Genomic DNA, 15,872 nt, shown 5'->3' on the forward strand with positions numbered 1-15,872 from the left:
CCTTCCTGTAAAATGGGCCAAGCTACATAGTTAAGCAACATCTGGGGGCTGAAAGAATCAAAAGAGCTGATGGTTTTTGGCAATGATCCACCTAACCTTTTACTGACCAGGTTGGAGAGGCAGCAAGAATGGTCCTGAAAACGGGTTAAAGAAGGAACTGCTCAGAGACCAAATATTACTGAATATTTTTTCCTTTTTTGGGTTGGTGCTCTAGATCACCACTTCCTGGAGATTATATTCTAAACTTGCTGTGATGGATGCAAGGTCCGCGTGCCCACGAGCTCCAACGGAACCCAGATGTCACCCTGAGGGAGGGACTCTGCTTTTACCTTGCTATTTTAAGCAGCGAGTTTATAATAATGGATGGGAGAGAAAGCAACGGGGCAGGAGCAGCGTGGGAACGGTCTGAGTGGACAGGGCTGCTGGGGCTCCCCCTGGAGAACTCGAGGCTCCATCCTGTCAAGTGTGGAACCTCAGCCAGCCTCCTGTCTGCTTTGTCCTGCAGCAGCTGGCGCCTCTTGGTGCTTGTCTCAGTTTGCTTCTGTTTTACTTTGCTTTCTGACCCAGGGACTGACTGAAGGTCTTTCTTTAGGAGCGGGAGGTAAAGGAAAGGAAGTGGAGATATTTCTGACGCAACTTTGGAATACTATGGCCCTAGAATCCTATGGGATGGGTCCCTCAGGTCTGTGGTTTGCTGTGATTAGGAGGAGTTCAGGATTTCAGGGACTCCTAGGGTTGGAGAAAGCCCCTGTAGTAGGTTAGAAACCCTATGACCCTTGCCCCAGCCTTTGATGAGACTCTCCCAGGAATGCGGGGCTCACTATTGTAAAGAGCAGCCCATTTCATGTTCTGATGGTTCCATCTACTAGGAAGCTTTTCCTTGCCTTGATCTCACCTTTCTGTCACTGGCCATCTGCCCTTCTGAGACAATAGAACTACATGAATGGCTTTCAGATATCTGCAAATAGATCTTATTTTTTCCTGCACCAGCTCTTTTCCAGGCTAAGGTCATTAGTTCTTTTTTTAATGACTTTTTTAATGTGGACCACTTTTAAAGTCTTTGCTGAATTTGTTAAAATATTGCTTCTGGTTTATGTTTTGGTTTTTTTGGCCACTAGGCTTGTGGGATCTTAACTCCCCAACCAAGGATCAGACATGCGACCCTTTGCATGGAAGGTGAAGTCTGAATCCCTGAACCGCCAGAGAAGTACCTTTAATTCTTTAAACACAAATTCTTGTCCTGCTTCCCTTTTTTTGAACATGCCCCGCATTGTCTGATTCTCTCTTGGCATGCAGAGCACAATACACCTCATGTAGATTAAGACAAAAGAAAAGTGAAACTGTTTACCTCCCCTGTTTGGAAACTATACTGTTAAGACAGCCTGGAGACATGCACACACATGGCATATCATTTAAAAAGTTTTCTTGGGACATGTAGTCCACTTTGCGGGTAGAACTGGGGTGTGTGGATATTTTTCTGCTGCCCTCAAACCCTGCTACCCTATACTTACCCAGCACCACCGCTGTCCCTGGGCTTCCCTGGCGCCTCAGATGGTGAAGAATCCACCCGCAACGTGGGAGACCGGGGTTCGATTCCTGGGTTCGGAAGATCCCCTGAGGAGGGCATGCAAACACACTCCAGTGTTCTTGCCTGGGGAGTCCCCACGGACAGAGGAGCCTGGCGGCCTGCAGTCCATGGGGTCGCAAAGAGTCGGATGCGACTGAGCGACTAAGCACCCCACAGCGCTGTTGCCCCTGATGCTGACACCCAAGTCGGGGTGATGGAAATTCATCAGAGAGCTCACCTTTGGGCACACCTGTTGCTCAATTTACTTACACAGAAACCATTAGGGCTGGGAGGCACAGCATACCCTGGTCCTGTAGCTCTCGTTCCCAAAAGTCAGGTTAAATCTGTCCTCTTGGCCGTGACCCACCTTCCTGTCTTACCTTCTCCAGCTACTCTGTTCAGAGAAATCCCACCAGCATTTCTATTTACGGCTCGGTCTAAACACCACTTCTAAAGAGAAATCTTCCTTAAAACGGTATTCCACTCATCCCAATTTCCCGAGTTAGGGACCCTTTTCTGGGAAAGCATCTCACTTTCAAAGTGTTTACCCTCTTTATCTTGTTTGCTGGCTGTCTCCCCGCCCCCACTGGACTCCATGCTCCTTTGGGGCCAAGACCACATCTTCTTCATCTTCACGGTAGAGTAGATGTGAGAGTGGTGAAGGAGGTCAGCTCACAGGTCCTCTACTTGAGGTTTCTTGAGCCGACCAGCAGGGGTCACCCCAACTGTTTCAGAGTTGAATGGGGTTCCCTGTGCACTGTAGAGAATAACAAATGTCGAGATGATGGTCACAAGGACTAAAACTCCCAGAGAAAAAGTTCTCCAATTCTTAAAATATAAGTCAACATGGATTTCTGGGTATCTGTGATCAATTGATACCTGTGGTATCGTGATCTGGGTATCTGTGACCACCTTGCCTGCCTCAGGAAGCTTGGTTTAGAGGTGTCTGTTGGGTGGGGGGCATCAGTAAGAGCTGTGGCTGATGCCACATCTGAGCCACCCCATAGCTCAGTGACTCTAGCACCTTCCTGAGCCCTTTCTTGGGACAGGTGGGTCAAGAAGAACTCCTGGTATTGTGGGCGGTGGCAGGGCTTTCTGGCTCCTTCCCCAGTAGTCTCCAGCAGACAGCAGCTTGCATAGGGCCTGGCACATAGTAGGTACTCAGTAAACGATGGTGTCTTCCATTTTCCCCTGTGTGTCCCAGCAGCTCCTGGCTGTGGCCTTGGCCAGGGTCTAAGGATGACATCTACCTCTGGTGGTTTTCATCTGCTGTCCCCCAGAGCAGCTGCTTCAAGGAACACCCGAAGTAGTATAATCAGAATGGTTGTTGGTGCTAAGGGTCCCTGGAGGCATTCTTCACCCTCCAGGGGTTTAGGGATGAGAAGAGGTCAGGCAGAGGCCCCTGGGCTCAAGCCAAGCTTCTGGACTGCAGACCAGCTTGCAGGTGGCCTCTGTGAACTCCGTGCTAAGTGAGCTGGCTTTTCATCTTGGGACTATTCTGCATGGGAGGCATTCTTGTCTCTGTTCCCTGATGAGGAAACCAAGGCTCAGAGGTGAAGCCAGGCTTCCAGGCTAAGCAGCCAGTGAGGGGCAGAGTGGAGCCTCAGATCTGGATATCTGGTTCCCAGCCTGTGTTCCTTCTACCTTGCTGTCCTGCCTCTCCAGATGGAGACCTGACATGACTGGTCCCCTTTTCTAAGAGGAATCAGAGGAGCCAGACCCATGGCCTCAGGTTTATTGCCAGATCTTGGTCCTACACCTCTTAACAGCCAGGAAATGTGAAAGTGCAGTTAGTACTTAGAAGTAACAGTAGTTAGTAGTTAAAAGTAACCCCAACTCAAACTGATTTAAACACTCGAGACTTAATTCTTTGTGTGACTGGATAACTAAGAAATAGTTCCGGCTGCAGGTGAGCTTTGACCAGGGCTCCAGCTCCGTTCCTCTGCAGACCTCCTGGCTCTGCTCTCCTCTGGGTGTCCAGTTTTCTCCTCAGTCTGGCCTTCCTCATGGAGGCAGAATGGCATCCATAGCACCAGACCTGCACACTCCACCACCCAGAGTAAGACAGGGCATCCGGGTCCTAGATCACTGCCGTGTGCTCCTTGGCTCAGTCTGGATCTATTGTCTAGCCCTGAGCCAGTCTCTGGTGACATGGATGAGATTATGCTGACTGGCGCCAACCCCAACCAGGTCTCAAGGCTGCTACTCCATGGAAGAGGGCTCAGTTCAGTTCAATCACTCAGTCGTGTCCAGCTCTTTGTGACCCCCATGGACTGCAGCACTCCAGGCTTCCCTGTCCATCACCAACTCCCGGAACTTGCTCAAACTCATGTCCATCGAGTTAGTGATGCCGTCCAACCATCTCATCCTCTGTCGTCCCCTTCTCCTCCCACCTTCAATCTTTCCCAGCATCAGGGTCTTTTCTAATGAGTCAGTTCTTCACATCAGATGGCCAAAGTATTGGAGTTTCAGCTTCAGCATCAGTCCTTCCAATGAATATTCAGGACTGATTTACTTCATGATAGACTGGTTTGATCTCCTTGCAGTCCAAGGGATTCTTGAGAGTCTTCTCCAACACCACAGTTCAAAAGCATCAATTCTTCGGCGCTCAGCTTTCTTTATTTTTAAAATTTCTTTTATTTATTTATTTATTTTTTCAGAGAGCTGAAAGAAAAGGGGAGGGTTAAGTGTGGCTTTGGGGCAGCAACCCAAGGTTGCTGGGGTGTGTACTGCACAAGGCACACGAGCTCCACCCTGGCTGAACCTCCAGAACCATGACTTCAGCAGAGTCCTGGCAGGTCCAGTGAGGGCTGTTCCTCAGCTGAGGGTCAGAGTTGCTGCTGAAGGGCATGAGGTGAGGCATGGGGCAGGAACTCAGGAGACACCATCCCTTCCTCCTCCTGCATCTGGCCAAGCAAGGTTGTACGGTATAGTGGCCTCCAAATCAGAAAGATCTTGATTCAAATGCTTGGTCTTTGTATGATTTGGGCAAGTGGCTTCCACTCTCCAAATAGTTCTCTTATCTATAAAATGCAAATAGTAATGCCTACAGCGTGAGGATTAAACTAGGTGATGTTTGTAATGTTCCTAGATAATGCCTAACACCCAGTAGCTGCTCAATAAATGGCTGACAAACACAAGTCTGGCTCCCATTGGAGAATCTTCCATCGGTTATGGCTTCAAGGAGTTCGAGGCACCCTTCTGGGATGGCTGTTTCCTGTACAGCCTAAATTAGATGCAAAATCTCTAAGGTCACCTCTGACTTTGTAAACAGAGCGAAAGAGCAGGAGGAAATGCAATTCCAAATGCCCTCTGCTCGCCTATTTTAGCCCTTGTTGCTGTAAACTCAAGCAGGCTCTCTCTGCGGTTTGCGGCTCCTGGAAACAGGACCCGGCGTGGGTCAGGGATGGGACTGGATTTGACTTGTCCTTTTGGCGTCTCCTCAGCCTGTGGAGCCCAGGCCTCTTGGAGCATCTTTGGGGCTGACGCAGCGGAGGTTCCGGGCACACGCAGTCACTCCCGCCAGGAGGCTGCCATGCCCCACACTCCCGAGGACGAGGAGCCCCCCGGAGAGCCACAGGCAGCCCAGAGCCCCGCCGGCCAAGTAAGTGCCTCCCTTCCTGCAGCTTGCCTGGCCGGGGCCACGCCGAGCGCCCTGGGCTGAGGCCGTAGGGTGTGCCACCAGCCTTTGCAGGCGGCAGTGGGGCTGGGGAAGGTGTGTGGCTTCCACACCAAGGAATACATATCCAAAGGTCATTTGAGTTGGCCCCCGCACACCCTGAGAGTGGAACCTCCTGGGCTGTGTCTGACTGAGGTCTCCTGGGAAGTCACACTGCCCTCCTAGGATGGGGAGGTACCTGGAGGAGAACCCCCAGCATGGAGGGCCCTGTCCTGTCAGCACTGTGGGCACCAGCCTAAGGTCACTTAAGCTGAATCCTCTTAAAATGAAGATCGAAGTTTCTTAGTAAATAGTGGAAAAGGGTTTCAGTCAGCCTTTTTATTATAAAAAAGGCAATGATGAAAGTAAATTGAAAGGTTCCATTGAGGTTTAACTGTACAAATGATATTGTGAAGATAAATTTTTAACCGTACATATTGCAAAAATATAGCTTATACGTTAATTTTTAGAATGAACAGAGAATTAATCAAGTATGTTGATTTTTGTATTACATATTTTTTATGCCAATGAAGCGATCTGTTCACATGATGTCACACCTTTACATTTTACTTTATAATAAGCACCTTCATTAAGAGATTCTGCTTGTTTGATATTTAAGGGCTTCATTCATTTTCCTAAGGACCTCTTTCAGTCCCTCAGTATTCCCTCATGAAGAACCTATCTTTCCATCATCCTCATAATTTTGAATTCATCTGTTAACTGGTCTAACTCCATGAGCTCCTCGTTCGTTGATCTAAGATCTTGTATGTGAAATTCTCCGACGTGGCGTTTTGAACCTGATGAACTTTACAGTTGATTTGCACTGAACTTTACATCTTGTTGTATCTGACAGTTCTCCAAATGTCCCTGAGACTGAGGGAGAGACACTCGTTAAGTGAGGGAAGGTTATATGAGCTGGCATTAATTTGATACATTTGAAAAGTGGGCAGACTCTTAGTGAATAGTTTCATGTTATAATGACATTTGTTTTCTTTTCACATCGTGACTGTGGGAACTAAGATAATAAAAAGAACAGATAATTGGAAAAGAACAGCCTCTTGTATCCCCACATCCCAAGCTCATGGGACTGAGATCCTGTAGAACTTGGCAGCCTTGGAGAGCCCTTGAATTTCTAAATTCTAATGAGCCAAGCCCCATGCCCTTGGCCGTAGGCACCAGCTCTGGGCTTTACTGAACCCCACTCCCAGGAGTGTCCTGGGCTATGGGGATGATGCTGTCCAGCTCCTTTCAGTGGCTCCAAAGGGTTCCTCTACTCCTCCGCAGGTGACATCTAGCCTTCCCCACACTGTGCTCTGCTGTTGCCCCTCTCCTGCTGCTGCTCCTAATCACGTGCTGACAATTCCCCCAAAGTGTTACCGACAGTGACTGTAAGGTTTACCCAACAAAAAGTTTGCTAATCTACTGAAATCTTGGGGTTTAAAGAAGGGAAGTACAACACAGAATAAAACACTTATGTGTGTGGTCAGTCATGTCCGACTCTTTCGTGACCCTGGACTGTGGCCTACCAGGCTCCTCTGTCCGTGGAATTTTCCAGGCAAGAATACTGGAGCAGGTTGCCATTTCCTCCTCCAGGGGCTCTTCCTGACCCAGGGATCGAACCCTTATTGCCTGCATCTCCTTCACTGGCAGGCAGATTCTTTACCACTGAGCCACCTAGAAAGCTAGACTAAAACACATCTGGATTGCAATGTCACTGCCCCCAGTCCTCAAGTCATTCCCTTTCCCAGGTTCTATCCCCTTAGCATCTCCACCCCTCAGTCCTGGATCACTTCTTGCTGTGGTCATCCCTGACCCTATCCACTTTACTCACAATGATAGTGCCCTTAAGACAGGTTGTGATGTAAAATCTAGCTCCTGAATCCTGGGCAACTACCCTGAATGGCTGCCACGCCCTGATCCCCAAGTATTCAAGTGCTCCTAAAAAAATAAATTAACGAAAGATGGGCAGAGACACAGCTCCATCCTCGGTGAAGAGATCTTTTTCACATTGAGTTCAGTTCCTCTTGGTTTCAAACCTCTCTAATTAAAAGACACTTCAAACCTCCACCGAGACGCAAGACCAGATAGTACAAAAGCCTGCTGGCCTTTTTCCCCATCATGGCTTCAAATCACACATAGGTGTAACTTCACTGGGTCAGAGGTGAGGGTGAATTTCTAGGGATAACTAAGCAGGGATAGGGTGCCAGGAGCTCACTACACAGCTGAGGGTCAGAGAGCCCCAGCTGAGCAGCAGAAACTCCAGATTCCAGCCCCCACAAACTCACTTTCCCAAACCAGACTTCTATAACAAACACCCTGGGCCCTCAGGGTCTCTGAAGGTCCTCCATGTGCTCATGGGGAGATGAAAAAATAAAGAGACTGTTTGTGGGCCTCAATAGCCTCTGCAGTGCCAGAGTCTATCAGGAGAAGGACCCATGAGGAACCCGGGTGAGCTGGAGCCAGGATGCCCGGATACTGTGAGAGGCACATTAGTGCAGGATTTCAGAACTGAGACTCTGGAGTGAGGCCAACCTGGGCTGAAGTCATAGCTCTTCCATATGCTGGTCAAGAGACCTGGTGTTGAGTCTGTTAACTTTTCCATACCTCTGGTTCCTCATCTCTTCCCCAGGGCAAGTGTTAGTGGCTGCCTCTTGGACCCTGTCTGTTCAGCCCAGCCCTTGAGGGCCTGCTTTGGCCTGAGGGACTGTGGAGCTGAGACAGGTTAGACCCAGGCTGAAGGCCACATCAGATTCAGTATCCTTTTATTCTCTGCCCTGACTGACAGGCCCTGGGCCTTCCTGAGTCCTCCAGAAGCCCACAGGCATCCTAAGTAAAGAGCATCTTCCTCTGCAGTGCCCATCAGACAACCCACATGGGGCTCCTCCGGCAGCTGCAGCCTCAGGGGACAGTTAGGTCTTGAGAGTTAGACTGGAGCCTTGGGGGCTGGAGCCTGAGTCGCTCAGAGCAGCAGAGGCCAGGGAAGCAAGGTTGGCCAGGAAGACTGGGCTGGAACTCCTGGTGCCGTGTGAATTCCACTCTGTGAAACAGGCAATAAACAGACCATCCTTCTGAGTTTACGGCTCCCCGCGGTCCAGCCCTACTTCTGGTTCCTCAGGCCCCAGCCCCCACTTGCCATCGCTGACTGAGGCACTAGCTGAGGCCGTCTCACACAAAAACACAAAAGATCCTGTTTTTCTTTCTGCTCACGCACACACACACACACACACACACACACAAACACAGTCATAAGCACACGAACACTCATACACATGCCAGACCTAAACACACTTTCAGACACGCACAGACTTGGACAGATAAAGAGATATACTGTTTAAGATCCCAAGCAGAAGCTATAATCAAAATGCACAAAGAACTAAAGCCTCCTGACGACGCCCTCTGGTGAGGCTGTGTCCTGAGCAGTGTTTCCTGGGTTGGCCTTTGAACAGGGAAGGGCCGAAAGGGATGAGGCTGGTAGCCAAGAGGCTCTGGTAGGAGCAGAAGCTGTGAGGATATAAGCCCGCGACCTTCTGGGATCACAGACTGACAGTAGGTCACTGACCAGATCTCAGGTCACATCTAAGCCCCTTCCTCCAAAGACAGGCAAAATCCTGCCTGGTCTAAGTCACCTGGGAGCTTGTTACCCCTGGATTCCTCTGCCAACCTCCACCCGCTGGGCCAAAGCCTCTGGGTGTAGACCCGCGCATGGTTGGCAGCTCTGCCTCCTGGTCAGGCTGGAGCCTGCCTCCCCCGACTCCCTCAGTTCTGTCGTCACAGCGGCCTGTTGTGGGTGAAGACCCACAGACGCATGAAGGAGGTTTCTGCGTCTTCCTAGAGCCTCTCTGCCTCCAGTTCCTCCAGGCTTTGATGCCATGGCACGTTTCAGAGTCTCCTCCACCCCTCCCCACACATACCAGCCTGTCTCTGCCTCACTGTGGGGCACCAGACCTGGCCCCAGGCCCTACAGGCGGTGTGACCAGGACATCAGCCCTTTCCAGGCCTGTAACCAGCAGCCGTATTAGCAACTCCACTCACTGGAACTGCATGGCCTCCTCAGAGGGGCCTTCCAAACCTCAAAGTACGGAGACAGTCATATTAACTATAAGAGCCCAGTTCTCACTGGATCTCACCCCTCTCCCCCTCCAGGGGTTTTGGAAGGCCCCAGGGGCAGGTCAGTGTGAGCTCATAAGCTGACGTCATCTTTCATGTCATCTCCTCCGGCATCACTCTGACCACCGTTCTCTAACCACTGCCTTACCCCACTTCTCCATTATCCATAAAGCCACTAATACCTGCTAACCTTGTGCTGCCAGGTACCACAATTTTCATTGTTGTTCAGCTGCTAAGTGTGTCTGACTCTTTGCAACTCCATGGACTGCAGCACACCAAGCTTCTCTGTCCTTCATTATCTCCTGGAGTTTGCTCAGATTTATGTCCTTTGAGCCGATGGTGCTATCCAACCATCTCATCCTCTGCCGCCCCCTTCTCTTTCGCCTTCCATCTTTCCCAGCATCAGGGTCTTTCCCAATGAATCCATTCTTTATATCAGGTGACCAAAGTACTGGAGCTTCAACTTTAGCATCAGTCTTTCCAAGGAATATTCAGAGTTGATTTCCTTTAGGGTTGACTGGTTTGATCTCCTTGCTGTCCAAGGGACTCTCAAGAGTTTCTCCATCACCACAATTCAAAAGCATTGATTCCTTGGTACTCAGTCTTCTTTATGGTCCAACTTTCACATCTGTACATGACTACTGGAAAAACCATAGCTTTGACCACATGGACCTTGTTGGGGTTACTACTCTATTAACTCAGTTAACTTTCAAGTCCCTTTATGAGGTAGGCATCCATCATCAGTTCCATCTCATAGCTGAGCAGACTGAGGCACAGAGTAGTTAAGTGCCTTGCTCCAGGGTCACACAGCTTGTAAGTGAAAGGCCCAGGATTTGCACCCAGGCAGCCTGGCCCCAGAGCCCACATTCTTGGTCTATGCCCTGCACTGAGCTCTCTCAGCTTTGGCACTGGGGCCTCTGTGAGAGGTGCTAGGACCAAGGGAATGCTGTCCTCTGCTCCCAAAACCGCTTGTCAGAGACAGCCAACCTGGGCCCCGTAGAACTTACCACCTTATAAACCTGAAGTGCCACAGCTGTGGTCCCAATAAAACAGCACGCTTGGGTGTGTCTTGAGCCCTAGAAACCCAGGCCACCGTGCTGTTCCTGCTTCAGGCCACACACACGTGTTCCTCTCACTCCAGGCCTCCCTGAGCATCTACTTGATCCAATAAGTCCCCTACATACGAAGGAGTTCTGTTTCGAGAATGCATTTGTAAGTCTAATTTGTTCATAGGTCCAACAAAGTTAGCCTAGGTACCCAGCTAACACAATCAGCTGTAGACTACTGCACTGTAATAGGTTTATAATACTTTTCACACAAGTAAGACATAAAAAAGCACAGAACATAGTGAGCTTTTATACTTTTGGACATCCTGGGCTTGAAATAAAGAGACTGTACTCCCACACTCTATACAGTACTGTGCAGTAAAGTACACAAAACACAGCTGCTTGGAGAGGATGTGTGCGTGAGACAAGCACACTAGATGCGTGAAATAACGTGACTTTACATGCAAATTCACGTTCCCATCTTTGAAATTTCACAGCTTGAAGGTTCGTATGTAGGGCACTTACTGTACTGCACTTTCTGGTCCTCTAGACAGAAACTGATGTTCAGCCCTCACATACAGCAGCGTCTGGTTGACATGATCACTGAAGCACTCAACTAACCATCAGCATCCTTGCTCCCACCCCGACCCCTACCCCAATTATTACTTAACTGAAAATGAGGTTGGAGTGTTTTTTTGAAAAGCAGCCCTCTGCATCCAGCCCTAACAGGAAAGGGTCTGTTTGTGGAGCTCCTAGAACCTCTGACCATGAAGCTGCGGGGCCTCCCCATCTTTTGGCCCAGAACTGGATAGCATGGTGGCCGCCACCATAACCAACCTGGAACTTTCTCCCTGCTTAGTGTAGTAAGAGGCACATCCAGACTCGCTACCATCATCCCGCACGGCTGTCCTGTTAGAAGAGAAGAATTCCAAGCAGGGTTCCCCAAGCAGCCAGGGAGTTCTGGAAGGCACAGGAAATGCTTCTGTTTCATGGGAACATGAAACATGAGCCACGTGGCAGAGTGAAGGGGGCCTGCGCTTCATCCCTGAGTGTGACCCTGGGTGGGTTATTCATCATGCCTCAGCTTCCTTATCTGTAAACTGAGTGTTCCAGTAATAACTGCTCACACCAGCTAAATTTTAAGGCAATTCCAGGCACGATGCTAGGTTTCTGTCTATATTTTCTCATTTAGTTTTCACACTAACTCTGTGAGGTCAGTATTATTGCTATTCCCATTTATAGATGAAGAATTTAAGCACAGAAAAGAAAGTAAGGTTCACTAGGCAACACAGCTAAGGGGTTAGATTGTAAGAGCCTAGACTCAAACCCAGGCAACCTGACTTTACCAGAATAACATATAGCCAGTGCTAAGCAAAGCACTCAGCTTTACTCAGTATTCAACAAAGTTCTCAGTCCCTCGCACAGCACAAAATGGTACACTAAAAAGTTTTCACAGGTATCACTGCTGTTGGTCCTCTAATGCCACTGTGGGGACAGAGATCATCAGCCCCAGGAAACTGGAAAGCTCAGAGCATGTAGGTATTATAGCTGGAGAAGCTCAGAGCATGTAGGTATTATAGCTGGAGACGCTCAGAGCATGTAGGTATTATAGCTGGATGCAAGGAGAGAAACCAACATGTGAGGCTCCTACTGTGTTCTAGGCTAAGCTCTTTGTACTCATGATCTCAGATGACCTTTACAATGCCCTGTAAGTTAGCAATGCCTGTACCTTTTTTATAGATTAGGAAAGTAAGTCCTGGAAAGGTTAAGCCAGTTGTCCAAAGTCACATAATGAAGAAGTAACAAGGCCTGAATTTCGCTGCCTCATGGCTTGTAGCTGAAAAACAGGCCTAGAATGATGGTTTTTCTTCTTTCTAGTCCAGAAAACACCCCATTGCAATGCAGTGGAGTTTGAGCACACAGGAAATGGATGGCAGTTCACTGATGTGTGGTAGGTACTCAGCAAAGATAGAACTGAGTTTAATTTACTCAATAAATGTTTATTGAATTCATTCACCAAGCATTTATTGAGCTCTAACCCACCAAAGTCCCACTCTCAGGGAGTTCACTTCCTTGTGGATTTACAGCTGAATGACAGGTCTCTCTGATCTGATTTGCTCTCATGACCTTCTCTGATCAGGAACTGGCGGATCTTTGTTCTATGCCATCCCCAGAAATATCTAGACCTTAACACATGAGACTGGGTAAGGTGGATTGCCAGCTTCACTCTCCACTTCACCTCCCCTTGGCTGTTGAGACCCTGTGATCACTTGTCAGTGGGCTAGGGCTCCATCTATACCCCAGTGGAAGCCCCTGGAGAAACGCGTGCTCTACCGTGGTGGGAAAAGGGTTCAGGACTCAAAAGAATCAATCCTCTGTCAGGAATGAGATGAAGGCGAAGCATAGTGTGTGTTAAGTCCTTGGAAACTGGTAATGACTGTGCAGAGTGGGGAGACCACCCTCCCAACCCTCCCAACTAACCCTATGAGAACCGTCTTACTTACTGTGCTTCCTACGTGACTGACAGTGCTCTAAGCATTTTACACCAACAATTCTAGGAGATCAGTATGATTATTACCCATTTTACAGATGAGAAAACTGAGGCAAGGAAGTACACTCTAACCACCAGAAGCTGAGGAGTACCTTGAATACTCCACTTGAAGATTTTGAATTCATCCTTATCTCATCCTGCCCTTTGCAGGAACAGGCTCTGTTCAGATCTTCAGTGAAGTATCTTCAAATAAACTGTCAGTAAAGCATTAGAGTCTGATGTATAAGATATTGGAGATATCTATTGGGAACTCCCAAAGTAGACATTACTATCATCTGTATTTTGTAGAAGAGATTACATAATTGTCAAAGGCCACATGGAGTGTCATGGCTGAGTGGAGATTCAAACCCATTTCTGTTGAGGTGTTCCCACCACCTTTGCCTCCTTCCCTGGTGCCACCCAGCAGTAAATCCAGTGTCTTGGACACCAGAAACCCCAGGCATGGGAGGTAGGTGCTTGATGCCCCATCCTCTATGGAAGGGAAGCTCAGACAGAGTCAAGAGGACTGTTCTATCAGGATGGCTTCTAATGGTTTGGGTCAGAGAGTAAGAGCTGTGAGGTTATAGCTGTGCAACTGTCCAGGACAGAGCAGAATGTGGTTTAGAAATGTGGATTATTACAGATGGTCAGGAATGTACACTACAGTTATTGGTCTTATTATAAGCCCATGGATGTAGCTTGTCTTTTTTTTATTTCTCTGAGTACCCTGTCAGGTTGCATTCCTTTAGGGTCAGGGGTGATATGTGTATCTCCAAGCCTCAGCATAGGCTCTTGCACATGCAAGAGCTTAGGGATGTATGGTTGTGTGATAGGCTGGGCGCATAATTGCCTGTATGGATGATTAAATGCCTGGACCCAAGGGAGGAGATGGACAGGAAGGATGAGGAGAGGATAGAAGATAATCATGGATGAACGGCCAACTGGTTGAGTGATACCCTCCTCCCCGACAGAGGAAGGCTAACAGACACTCTATGCACTTTCACACTTCAAAGGCTGATGGCATGAGAGTAAAAACAGCGACGAAGAAGGTAGGATAATCTGGGGATGGGTGACCCCTGACTGGGGCTTCCCTGGTGGCTCGGCCATAAAGAACTCGCCTGCCCATGCAGGAGTTCCCAATCCCTGGTTTGGGAAGATTCCCCTGGAGAAGGAAATGGCAACCCACTCCCGAATGCTTGCCTGGGAAATCCCATGGACAGAGGAGCCTGGCGGGCTACAGTCCGTGGGGTCGCAAAGAGTCGGACACTACATAGCAACTAAGCCACGATCCCCAGACTGCTAGGAGTAGACTGGACAATGGCCGGAAAGAGGATCTACAGAGGCAGGGCAGGCCGCGAGTGACAGGGTAATCCACACGGCGGGCAACAGGGAGCCTTCCGGGAGCCAGGATCTGATCCTCCACGTGCGGCAGGGAGGAGCCCCAGGTCCAGCCGAGCTCAGCAGAGGCACTTCTGCTCTCTCCCATGCTCTTAGGACTCATTGCTGGAATAATCATTTTCTCTGAAGTCCCCAGAGAATCCTTTTATCCTGCCAGGAGAGTGCTAAGCCTCTCTGCGGCCAGGGCTGTCCTCGCCAGAGACAGTCCTTATTTGCCCTTCGGGCTGTGAGAGAGAGACCTGGGGACACAGCTATAGCAGTGCCCGCCCTCTGTCACTATCCTCATTGTCACTGTCACCCTCAAAACCGGCCTGAAAAATGGGGATTATTTGCTCCAACTAATGTTTGAGAACAGGAAGCCCAGGGAAGTTAAGTGACTTGCCCGAGGTCACCGAGCAGTGTAGACCTCCCGACTTCACCACCCCACACTGCCTGCCTGCACAGTCTTCTCCCAGAACGGCTGCCAGGGTCCCAGTGCAGGAGCTAAACTCCCCACTCCTGCCTGGGCTGGGGCTGGGGCTGCTCTGCTGCTCAGAGCTTCTGAGCCAGGGCTCGCCACGTGACATGGGGGAAAGGAAGCTAATATTCCCGTCTGTGACACTGGCCTATATTTATCCCTGCACCCAGGCAGTTAGGAAACTGTGGTGCATTCTTGGGAATTTATGAGCGAAATAAACATTTAAATGTTTCTATAAGGCTTATTTAAAGAGAACAAAATGTGACCTGCTGGCTTATTAAAGGGCAAGCTTGCTGGGAGATGGCCCAGCTCCCGCAGTGCTCGGCTGACTCCAGGGAAGGGGAACGGATCCCTGGGGAGGCTGGGCCCTGGAAGGTGAGAAGGGTGCCCCTGCTATCTTTCCTCCAGCTGTGTATTCAGCCTGAAGGGCTTCCTGGAGGAAGGGGCTTACTGGGTAAGGTACAGTTTGGAAGAATAAGAGAGGCACGTCAGAGGCCTGCAGGGCACCAGAAATCAGGGAAGGTGAGACCCAAGACCTGGAGACAACTTGTACAGCCAGCGTGTGTGACAGGAAGGCCAACAGGCCTGGTATCTGTTTCTTCCCCAGGGTTTTGCAACCCTGGACAGTCTGGTTTTTGTTGTTGGTTAAGTGGAAATTGAAATGTGAAAAAAGGGGAAAGAAAAGAAATATATTAATCCCCTATTTCACACTCAGGGCTTTTGCTTTCGTCTTCTCATCTCCCCTGCACGACTCTGTGAGATCAGGAGACATTCTCACCCCACGTTGTTCATGGGTGTCCTGAGGTTCATCCTCAGAGCTGCTGGAACGATTAAGAGAACACACACAGGAAGTGCCTGGGGCAGGGCCCTGCAGGCAGTAGGTGGGACTAAATGTCACTTCCTTCTACCCATGTTTGTTTCGTTGCTTCTCCTGCAGGTAAGAGTCATCTCTACCTTGTCTGAGACGCAGGTGGTGAGAGAGGGGGTGGAGCCAGGTGAAGGAGGCCTTGGATGTAGACTTCCCTGGGAGTCCTTGATTACTTGGACTTCTGTGGCTGGGTGTCCCACGGAAGATATTCCATGGCTCCATGACCAGAAGTGCAAGGTCC

General features: G+C 49.4%; 1 protein-coding gene across 9 annotated transcripts in view; it reads left to right on the forward strand.

Moving 5' to 3' along the window:
- IRAG1 (inositol 1,4,5-triphosphate receptor associated 1) overlaps positions 1 to 15,872 on the forward strand; it is a 119,010-nt gene that overhangs the window by 40,587 nt on the left and 62,551 nt on the right. For 5 of the 9 annotated variants that reach the window (XM_069554387.1, XM_069554388.1, XM_069554390.1 and 2 more), the window contains exon 2: positions 5,014 to 5,171. The exons of the other annotated variants lie outside the window; for them this stretch is intronic. In XM_069554387.1, the coding sequence (XP_069410488.1) occupies positions 5,014 to 5,171 (158 nt within the window). The remainder of the gene's footprint in view (positions 1 to 5,013; positions 5,172 to 15,872) is intronic. 9 annotated transcript variants of the gene reach the window in all.

The sequence above is a fragment of the Ovis canadensis genome, chromosome 15 (assembly GCF_042477335.2).
Source record: "Ovis canadensis isolate MfBH-ARS-UI-01 breed Bighorn chromosome 15, ARS-UI_OviCan_v2, whole genome shotgun sequence".
In the NCBI taxonomy this organism is placed as follows: Eukaryota; Metazoa; Chordata; class Mammalia; order Artiodactyla; family Bovidae; genus Ovis; species Ovis canadensis.